At 37.0% G+C, this 12,095-nt stretch overlaps 1 protein-coding gene across 1 annotated transcript in view; it reads right to left on the reverse strand.

The window, feature by feature from the left end:
* LOC113177347 (scavenger receptor cysteine-rich domain-containing protein DMBT1-like) overlaps positions 1-12,095 on the reverse strand; it is a 183,070-nt gene that overhangs the window by 57,863 nt on the left and 113,112 nt on the right. The window contains 3 exon segments of the mRNA XM_077799079.1: positions 2,290-2,313; positions 6,232-6,235; positions 11,838-11,853. Of these exon segments, the coding sequence (XP_077655205.1) occupies positions 2,290-2,313; positions 6,232-6,235; positions 11,838-11,853 (44 nt within the window).

Below are 12,095 nucleotides of genomic sequence, written 5' to 3' on the forward strand. Positions count from 1 at the left end.
AATGTACAAAGCAGTTTACAACCTCATCTCCAGCCACCTGAGTGAGGGAGGCAATCTGCAAGCATAATGAAAATTGGAGAGTGCAGACAACCCAGTTGGCATCTTACCTGTGGGAGAATGGTTCTTACAAGCTTTTGATCAAACTTGGGGCATTTCTCTGAGAGGGAGTACTCTTGTACAACAAGCAAACTTTAGAGAAAAATTCATCACATTGCTCAGCAAGCTCTCCAAGTGATATAACCAGGAACTATCTTAAGAAATGGCAATTATTAGGGACTAAAGTCCTCTGGGGTTTAGACAATGTGAAGTAATCACAATTTTAGGCCCCTGGGCCACCCTGCCACAGTGATTCAGTGTAAGTTAGTGTTCTACAGTCTCGGATAGGAAGAGTGCCTGTCACAAACCTGCTAAGAGCATCAAATTGTAGGGGAGGGATGGAGGTCTCATTGTAAATGGTCCAACACTATGTAAAGAAGAACGATTCCAGGCACATGTGGTTGCACATAGGGACCAGGTGTCAGAGCTCAGAGACAACGTCTGGCAATTCATGGCATTGCCATGTTGCCTATTTCAGGGATTACACTATTTTCCACAGCCTTTCCAGGGATTCACCATGGCTAGGACCCTTGGCACACCTCAATGGTCACCTTCTAGAGGCCTCTCGGGCAAGTGTGTGACTACCTGTTGGGTCTGCAGACCACTGAAGGAAAAGCTGACGTGATATTTGACATGCCTTCAGGTTTCCAGTCAAACCCCTGCAGGGATATTATGGCCTGTCTTGTCAACCCTCCTTTAACCTCCTTGACAGGAAATGAGGAGCACAGTATAGCCAATCTATTGCCCTCAATCCCAACATGTTTTGTGGGAAGAGAGAGGAACTGCATCTGGTCTTCTTTTGCTGTTTACTGACTCCCACATACCTGGTGGATTCGAATGTTAGATGATGTGGAAAAGGTATCTTCAATGCAGATATTTTAGCTGGGAAGAATTTTTGACATATTTTTCTTTATGCTTTATTGTATTTTCTTTACTACTATTAATTAATTTGTTTTTAATTCTTCAAATGGATTTTTTCTCTCTTCCTCTTTCTCACTGACCCTCTGTTTCTCTTTATTGTACTGGTGATTGAACCGAGGCACTTAACCACTGAGCTACATCCCCAGTCTTTTAAAATTTTTGTATTTACCTATTTATTTATGAGACATGTTCTCTCTAAGCTGCTCAAACTGGCATTGTACTTGTAATCCTCCTGCATCAGCCTCCAGAGCCCATAGGATTACAGGTGAGTGCCACCTACCTAGTTAATGTTTCCCCCTTTTTTAGTTACAAATATTTTTCTTCCTTTTTTAACTCCCCTTCTTCCTTCTCTTTTATTTTACAACTTCAGTATTTTTAAATTAATTTTCCTTTCACTAATTTTTGACTTTCTTTTTAATTCTATATTTCTTCTTCCCCTTATCAATTGTTACAGCTGTTTTAGTTGTTGTTAAGTGCATTTGGTTATTACTGTATTTCTATAGCTAGTTCATTTGTTTATTTTATTTGATACTCTGAATTGAACTCATGGGAACTTAACCACTGATACACATTCCCAGTCATTTTTTAAAATTTTTATTTGGGGGGGGGTGGTTTGGTACAGAGGATTAAACTCAGAGGCACTGAACCACTGAACCAAATCCCCAGCCCTATTTTGTATTTAGAGACAGGGTCTCACTGAGTTGCTTAGCACCTTGTTAAGTTGCTGAGGCTAGCTTTGAACTTGCAATCCTCCTGTCTCAGTCCCCTAAGCCACAAGGATTACAGACATGTTTAGGCTTCTTTTTTGAATTTTGAGACATGTCTCATTGAGTTGCTTAGAACCTTGCTAAGTTGCTGAGGATAGCTTTCAACTCACAATCCTCCTGCTTGAGCCTCCTGAATGGCTGAGATTATTGGCATGTGCTAACATGTCCAGTCAGTTTATTGTTATGTTGTGGTTACTGCTCTTGTTTTCTTTTTGCTGAGTTATGTTGGTGATCAAGCAGAGAACTTCAAACATATTGGGTGTGTGCTTTGCCACTGAGATATAACTCTAGCCAATCTGGAGAAGTTACACCTTACTGAAGCCATGACCTAGTCCTGATGAAGTGTTTGTGGGTATTTCAAATTAATTAATAGGGAAGAGAGAAATCCACAGCAGAGAGATGAGGCTGCCACAAGTAAGTATAACTCCTGCTCTTGGACAATCTCCAGGTTAAGAAAACATGGGCAAAATAATTCAAATATTGTGGAAAAAATGCCTTGAAGAACCTCAGTGCAGGTTGCTGCCATATCCTCTGAGACCAAACACTAAAAATAATACTGGATAAATAGCTACAGAAAGAATGCCCTACACACTGTGCTGTCTATAACATCATGCATGAACTTCCAGAAGGACCCCATTTGTATGAGAAATATAGAGAAAAATATTATGCTCTGACATAATACCTGGAGTTTCAAAATCCATTATTACCAGCCCAAGAAGCCACAGAGAAACAACCACTTTGAATTAATCTCAGTGTCCACTTTGAATTAATCTCAACTCTACAGGACACCTACACCCCAAGGCACATCATTAAGAGAAGGGTGCTTACTAAGAAGATCCTAACATAACAGATTTATAAGCAGAAACACTAACAGCCATGGGGGCATGAATGATGTACTTGAGAACTTGAGAGAAAATAGCTGCCACCTACATGACTATGTTTAGAAAATTTATCCTTAATAATAAAATGAAAATAAGTCTTTTGAAGATAAGCATCAGTGAATGGAATTTTGAACCACTGATCCTGCACTGTAGAAGATAACGAAGCAATCCTACACACAGAGTAGGAAGCAAGACAACCTAGCCATGACAGCATAGGAAAGAATAAATCTCACTAGAAGAGAGATAAACAAGTGAGAAAGAGGAAATAATTAAAATTATCAATTCAGTAAATTGTCAATGCTTCGAGATGAATAAGGGAGAAAGACATGACCATAGATTATTCAAACTGACCAGAAAAAAATGATAGGCACTTGTAAAATCCTTTCAATAATAATTCTGAATGAGACCACCACACTAGCCCTTCTGAGTTCCAGGCTCTCTGTAGGCCTTGTACACTCCTCCCCCAGTGGGGCAGACACTGTCAGAGCCCAGTCTTTGGTGCGGGATGGCCCCTTCTGACCAGCAGACTACCAAGGGATGCCAAGCCTAGTTGCCCAGATTCACCCACACGGACTTCTGCAGAGCCCAGGTGCACAGCACACTTGGTCCCTTTTCTGGAGGGGCAGACACTCCCCAGGGCCTAGCCTCTGGTGCAGGCCAACCCTTCTGACAAGTGGACTACTGGGGGAGCCAAGAGCCAGCCCAGACAGCCAACACCAGCCCACATGAAAACCACACTCCACATGGAATCCAGGCTCTCAGGAGGCCCAGTTCACCCCTTCCTCAGTGGGGCAGACATCACCAGAGCCTATACTTTGGCACAAGACAGCCTCTTCTGACCAGCAGACTACTAAGGGAGGTCAAGCCCAGTGGCCTAGATCCACCCACTTCAACTTCCCCAATTCCCAGATATAGGATGCATTAGCATCCATTGAGGGAAACCAGCAGAGTCTAGAAGCCCAACATCAAGGTGGGGTAGAGACAACCTGCATAGATATTATAAAAACATAGGGAAGAAACTGTAATATCTTAGATCCACACTGTAAGAAAGGAAGACACATAGACAACATGAAAAAAACAAGGGAGGAAAGTGCCCCAAACAAACCAGGACACCATAATAACAGAACCCATGGACAGCAAAGTTGATGAAATGTCAGAGAATGAGTTCAGAAGGTTCATAATTAAATGATCTCTGAATTAAATGACCTAAATTAGCAAATACAGGCAAAAATTGATTGCTCCAACAATGAGATAAGAGAGCAAATACAGGTAGATAATTATTACTTTAAGAGAGAAATAGAGACCCTGAAAAAAACAGAAACCCTTGAAATGAAGGATATAATAAATCAAATTTTAAAACTCAATAGAAAGCATGATCAATAGTTTAGATCACTTGAAAGAAAGAACATCACACAATGAAGACAAAGTATACAATCTGGAAAATAAAGTTTATCACAGGGTGAAGAAAGTTAGTAACCATGAACAGAACATCCAAGAATTAGGGGACAGCAATCAAAAGACCAAATATAAGAGTTATTGGGATAGAGGAAGGCACAGTTTCAAACCAAAGGAATGTACAATCTCGTCAATGAGATAATATCAGAAAATTTCCCAAGCATGAAGAACAAATTGGAAAACCAAATACAAGAGGCTTATAGGACACCAAAATGTAGAAAATTACAACAGATCTACACCAAACCACATTAAAATGAAAATGTATAGTATACAGAATAAGGTTAGAATCTTAAATGCCTCAAGAGAAAGGAATCAGATTACATATAGTGGGAGACCAATTCAAATCTCAGCAGACTATTCAACCCAGACCCTCAAAGCCAGGAGATCATGGAACAACATATACCAAGCTCTGAAAGAAAATGGATGCCAACCAAAAATTTTGTATTCAGCAAAACTAAGCTTTAGATTTGATGATGAAATAAAAATCTTCCATGATAAACAAAAATTAAAAGAATTTACAAGTAGAAAGCCTGAACTACAGAGCATCCTCAGCAAAATATCCCAAGAAGAGGAAATGAAAAAAATGATGAAAATCAGCATAGGGAGGAATTACATTAAAGGAAAATTTAATCAGAGGATAAACCCAGTCACATTAAATAACAAAAATAAACAAAAATGGCTGGGATTACAAATCATGTCTCAATAATAACCCTGAATGTTAATGGCCTAAACTCACCAATCAAAAGACACAGACTAGCAGATTTAAAAAAAACACACACACAAACAAACAAACAAACAAAAACCCCCTCCAAGAGACTCAACAATAGGAAAAGACATCCACAGATTGAAGGTGAATGGTTAGGAAAAATTATACCACTCACATGGACTGTGGAAGCAAGCAGGGTTTTCCATACTCATATAAAACAAAGTAGACTTCAAACTAAAGTCAATCAAAAAAGATAAAGAAGGACACTACATACTGCTCAAGGGAAACATACAGGGACAAGACTTAACAATTGTAAATATATATGCTCCAAACAATGGAGCATCTACATTCGTCAAAGAAACTCTTCTCAAGTTCAAGACTCAAATAGACCACAACACAATAATTTTGGGTGACTTTAACACACCTCTTTCATCACTAGATAGATCTTTAAGCAAAATCTGAACAAAGAAACCATAGAACTCAAAAATACAATCAATAACTTGGACTTAACTGACATATATAGAATATTGCAACCTCCAATAAGAGAATATACTTTATTCTCAGCAGCACATGGATTCTTCTCAAATTAGACCATATACCAGTCACAAAGCAACTCTTAGCAAATATAAAAAAGTAGAGATTCTACCCTGAATTCTATAAGATCATAATGAAATGAAATTAGAAATCAATAATAAAATAAGAAATAAACACCAGCACCAAGAGAATAAATATTATGCTACTGAATGAATGATGGGTTACAGAAGACATTAGGAGGAGATTAAAAAGTTTTTACAGGGGAATGAGAACACAGATACAACATATTGAAATCTCTGGAACACTATGAAAGCAGTTCTAAAAGGAAAGTTAATTGCATGGAGTTCATTCCTTAAAAGAAAAAAAAGTCAACAAATAAATGACTTAACACTGCATCTCAAAGCCCTAGAAAAAGAACAAATCAGCACCAAAAGCAGCAGAAAACAGGAAATAATTAAAATCAGAGCTGAAATCAATGAAATTGAAACAAAAGAAACAACTGAAAAAAATAACAGAACAAAAAGTTGGTTCTTTGAAAAAAATAAATAAAATTGATAAAATAAAAATAAATAAAATTGACAGACCTTAGCCATTCTAACAAAGAGAAGAAGAGAGAAAAATCAAGTCACTAACACATGTAATATAAAGGAAATATTACAGCAGACACTACAGAAATACAGAAGATAAATAGAAATTATTGTACTACAATAAAATAAAAAATAAAAGGTATCGACAAATTTCTAGAGTCAAATAATTTGTCCAAATTGAATCAGGATGATATACACAATTTAAACAGATCAATTTCAAGTGATGAAATAGCAGACACCATCAAAATCTACCAACCAAGAAAAGCCCAGGACTGGTCAGATACACAGCTGAGTTCTGCAAGACTTTAAAGAAGAACTAATACCAACACTTTCCAATTTATTTCAGGAAAAAGAAAAAGAGAAAGTTATTTGAAACTCATTCTATGAGGCCAATATTTCTCTGATTCCAAAACCAGACAAAGACACATCAAAGAAAAAAAACTTCAGATTAATATCTCTAATAAACATAGATGCAAAAATTCTCAGTAAAATTCTGGCAAATCAAATACAAAAACACATAAAAAAGATGGGCACCTCAATTAAGTGTGATTCATCCCAGGGATGCAAGTTTGGTTCAACATACAGACATTAATAAATGTAATCCATCACATCAATAGACTCAAAGATAAGAATCATATGATCATCTCAATAGATGCAAAAAAAATGACAAAATATAGCACCCCTTTATGTTCAAAACACTAGAAAAACTAGGAATAACAGGAACATATCTCTATGCCAATATCATTCTAAAAGTAGAAAAATTGAAGATATTCCCTCTAAAAACTGGAACAAGACAGGGATGCCCTCTTTCACCACTTATATTCAACATAGTTTTTGAAACACTAGAAAGAGCAATTAGACAAAAGCAATTAAAGAGAAACACACAGAAAAAGAAGAACTCAAATTGGCCCTATTTGCTGATGATATGATCCTATACATGGAAGATCCTAAGAGTTCCACCAGAAAATTTCTAGAATTAGTAAACAAATTTAACAAAGTAGGAGAATATAAAGTCAACACTTATAAATCAAAGGCATTTCTGTATATAAGTGACAAATCCTCAGAGAGGAAAACTACCTCATTCTCAATAACCTCAAAAAAAAAAAAACCCTTGGGAATCAACTTAATGACAGAGGTGAAAGATCTATATAATAAAAATTACAGCACCCCAAATTAAGAAATCAAAGTAGACTTTAGAAGATAGAAAGATCTACTTTGCTCTTGGACAGGCAGAATTAATATTGTCAAAATGACCATACTTCCAAAAGCACTATACACATTTAATGCAATTCCGATAAAAATTCCAATGACATTCCTCATAGAAATAGAAAAAGCAATCATGAAATTCATCTGGAAATATAAGAGACCCAGAATAGCTAGAACAATCCTTAGCAGGAAGAGTGAAGCAAGTGGCATCACTATACCGAACTTAAACTATGCTACAAAGCAATAGTAAGAAAAACAGGATAGTACTGACACCAAATCAGACTGGTAGACCAATGGTACAGAATAGAGGACACAGAGACTAACCCACAAAACTACAATTATCCTATATTAGACAAAAGTATCAGGAACATGCATGGGAGAAAAGATTGTCTCTTCAACAAATGGTTCTGGGAAAACTGGTAATCCATATGCAACAAAATAAAATTAAACCCGTATCTCTCACCATGCACAAAACTCAACCCAAAATGAATCAATGTCTTAGGAATACAGCCAGAAACTCTGTATCTAATAGAATAAAAAGTAGGCCCTAATCTCCATCATCTGGAACTAAGCCCCAACTTCCTTAATAAGACTCCTATAGCACAAGAATTATAATCAAGAATCAATAAATGGGATGGACTCAAACGAAAAAGTTTCTTCTCATCAGAATAAACAATCTGTGAGGTGAATAGAGAGCCTCTGTCTTGGAAAAATTGACAGAACAAAAAGTTGGTTCTTTGAAAAAAATAAATAAAATTGATAAAATTAAAATAAAATAAAAATATCATTGACGGACCCTTAGCCATCACACATCAGATAGAGCACTAATCACTATGGTATATAAAGAACTCAAAAAGCTAAACACCAAAAAACACAAATAACCCAATCAACAAATGGGCCAAGGAGCTGAACAGACATTTCTCAGAAGATGATGTACAGTCAATTAACAAATACATGAAAAATGTTCATCAACAGTAGCAATTAGAGAAATGCAAATCAAAACCACTCTAAGATTTCATCTCACTCCAGTCAGAATGCCAGCTATTATGCATACAAACAACAATAAGTGTTGGCGAGGATGTGGGGGAAAAGGTACATTCATACATTGCTGGTGGGACTGCAAATTGGTGCAGCCAATATGGAAAGCACTATGGAGATTTCTTGGAAAATTTGGAATGGAACCATCATTTGACCCAACTATCCCTCTCCTTGTTCTGTACTCAAGGGACTTAAAAACAGCATACTACAGGACCACAGCCACATCAATGTTTATAGCAGCACAATTCACAATAGCTAAATTGTGGAACCAACCTAGATGCCCTTCAATAGATGAAAGAATAAAAAAATATAGCATATATACACAATGGAATGTTACTCAGCAATAAACAGAATAAAATCATGGCTTTTGCAGGTAAATGGATGGAGTTAGAGAAGATAGTGCTAAGTGAAGTTAGCAATCCCCCCCAAAAAAATGCTGAGTGTTTTCTTTGATATAAGAAGAGTGATTCATAGTGGGATAGGGAGCGGGAGCATGGAGGAATAGATGAACTCTAGATAAGGCAGAGGGATTGGAGGAGAAGGGAGAGGGCATGGGGTAATTAATGCTGGTGGAATGTGTTGATCATTATTATACAAAGTACAGGTATGAGGACATGATTTCCAGTTTTCCCAGAACCCGCTCCCTATCCCACTATGAATCACCCTTCTTATATCAAAGAAAACATTCAGCATTTGGTTTTTTGGGATTGTTTTTTCATATCATTTTCAAGACATGAAAAAATGTGCTCTATATATGTAATAAGAATTACAATGCATATATAAATGAAAAGTTCATATATAAATTAAAAATATCATATATAAATAAATTTCATATATAAATAAAAAATCTGAATATAAGTTGTCTGGTTCTCAAATTAAAAGATGCAGACTGGGGCTGGGGATGTGGCTCAACCGGTAGTGTGCTCGCCTGGCATGCGTGCGGCCCGGGTTCCATCCTCAGCACCACATACCAACAAAGATGTTGTGTCTGCCGAGAACTAAAAAATAAATATTAAAAATTCTCTCTTTCTCTCTCTCTCTCTCTCTCTCTCTCTCTCTCTCTCTCTCTCTCTCCTCTCTCACTCTCTCTTTAAAAAAAAAAAGTAAAAATAAATAAATAAATAAAAGATGCAGACTGGCTAACTGCATTAAAAATCTAGAGCCAATAACTTGCTTTCTGCATGAAACTCACCACATAGGCAGAGACATATATAGACTGAGAAGACAAGTATTAAAATTGATATAGCAACCAAATGAAACCTGAGAGTAAACAGAAGTAGCTGTATTCATATATGAAAAAATACACTCCAAAATCAGTCAGAAAAGAAGGTTATTACATATGAGTAAAGGAAATAAAGAATATATGAAGAAGATTGCACTAAAGAAAAGAACACAGAATTGTATTTAAAAAACACTCATAGGATATAATTGGGAAAAAAACTTCAGTACAATACTAGTGGTATCTTTTTTTGAGAGACAGAGAGAGAATTTTTTAATATTTATTTTTTAAATATTTTTTTAAATTTAATTTTTATGTGGTGCTGAGGAACGAACCCAGTGCCCCATGCATGCCAGGTGAGCGTGCTTAAGCTTCAGTTTGAGCCACATCCCCAGTCCCTAGTGGTATCTTAATATTCCATTTCACTAATAGATTTGGCATGCAGAGAAAATATCAATAAGCATACATCATAGTTACACTACCATTATAAATCAACTGGACTTAGCAGATATCTACACAATATTCCATTCAACATCTTTAGAATACACATCTGAGGAAGCAGGACATTTAAAGAAGAAGAGTAGAGAGTCTGAGGTTCAACCAAGAACTGTCTAATATTTATAAGGCAAATGGAGAAATAGCAAATCTGTAAGATGGAATAAGAACAGCCAATAAGGTAGAGTGACCTTAAGAGGAAAAACAAAAGTGGACAGCTGAAGGTTCCTATTTTCCAGGGATATTTGAGGTATTATCATTTAAGTGTATGGTGGGGTTAAAATATCAGCATGAGGAAAAACTGAGAATTTGTAAAATAACATGTTACAGTGAGGGCAAGAACATATGTGAGAGAAGCACATTACAATATGGGCCAGAGGGTCCATCAGAGGTTGATTACAAATTCAAAGAGAATAGCAGGATAATTTCACACTATTACAAGATACAATATTTGTTTGTTACTCAGCAATCCTTGCTTAGTCTCATGTATGCAGGGAAGATTTAGGTATTTGCACAACCACTCTTGCCATTGACAGATAAGGAAGAGAGCAGGGAGTTCAATGTACTTGAAGGGAGAGTATCATAATGGGGCATCATATTGTCTAAGTAGGGTAAGAAGAACATGTGCAATTCTGAAGAGAGTGGAAAACTGGAAAACTGATAAGGGAAAGCATTTGGAATCTGATGAGGATAAAATATCTGGAAAAGGAGCATCAATAATATGTGCCAGAAGGAGAAGAGGAAACAGTCACAGAAGGAAACAATGCAATCGAGGTCTCAAGCTGGACAGGTAGTGATGGTCAATAGTGTGGCCATACATGGAGATAGGGTGGGAGGGAGCAGAGTGATTCAAAGGGAGAGAGTCAGGAAAGGAGAGGCCAGTATGTTATCTCAGTATGTACAAAGATCCTGGCAGCACCAGAACAGGAGACAGAAGAGCTTGGTAAGCTGGTATTGCAGACTTCCTGAATGATGGGAGTGGTTAAGCTGGAGAGTGACACAAACAGAAGTGGTAGGTGGCGCCACTTTATGGGGCAAATTTCAAGTAGCTGGACATGGAGAAAAAGAAAGGAAATAGTTGAAAATTTCAAGACGCACCAGAAATATTCTAATAAAAGGATACAATCATATTCTAAGTCTTGACCTTCAAAATGAACCATGTTGAAAGGGAAGCATAGAGCCTCCAAATGATGAGGACATTATTGTTTTCAGATGATAGCCAGGATTTTATCAGAACAAGAAATTGAAGTGGACATTATAGGTCTTAAGAAATCAGAAGATAATAGCCTCCAACTTCTAACAGGCCCCATGGAATGTTTTCTGGGAGAGGGATAAAGTGGCATATTAGTTTCCAGTAGGATGTGGATAAAGGCTCAGAGGATATAGTATCAACCAAGACTACTGGGACTATGAGAAGATAAATCTAAGAAGAAAATAAGGGAAGACCCATGCCTCATCTCAAAGAAATTCCCCATAATGTAGAGATGAGAAAAATAACAAACCACTTTTCAACAGGATTGTTATTGGGGCCACGCTTTGGAGGTACCTCTAGCTCTTCTTACCATCCAGGTAATCATGCATCTCTCCATCCACCCTCTTCTTGCTCTGCTCATGATGAGATTTTTATCAGTACTTCTCAAGGTCATTATGTTCCTTCCACCTCAGTATTTACACTGATAAATACTTTACTTTCTCTTTCATTGGACCTCTACTCCTCCTTTAGTTATCAAACTAAAAATGATTTCTTTGTTCCTCAAATCACACATTTCCACCGTACCTTCATGACACTCAAATATATGCATAATTTTATTGTCAGGCTGGAATAGAAAATCCATGAAGACAGTGGTGGTGGTGTTTTCTGTGTCTGTCCTACTGCCTGGAATTAAGTTTCTACCTACAAATCACTAGATTACTTTCCATCAACAAAATGACCTGAGAGGCTGTCTGTCTGGTTTAGATGGATTTCAGAGTAAAGAGCCCAATATATTTGATTCCCCAAATTTCCCCTTACTCACATGAAAGTGTGAGAGATATAAAGTGGTATCCCTAACCTCCATTTCCTCATCTCAGATAAATGATAATTGTGATACCTATCATCAGATGATAGTGATGATTAAGCCACATTACCTATGGTGGAGTGGAAGTGTGGGAACAAAGTGATCCCACATAGCAAGCAATGTGTATAACTGA

The sequence above is a fragment of the Urocitellus parryii genome, chromosome 5 (genome assembly GCF_045843805.1).
Source record: "Urocitellus parryii isolate mUroPar1 chromosome 5, mUroPar1.hap1, whole genome shotgun sequence".
Lineage (NCBI taxonomy): Eukaryota > Metazoa > Chordata > Mammalia > Rodentia > Sciuridae > Urocitellus > Urocitellus parryii.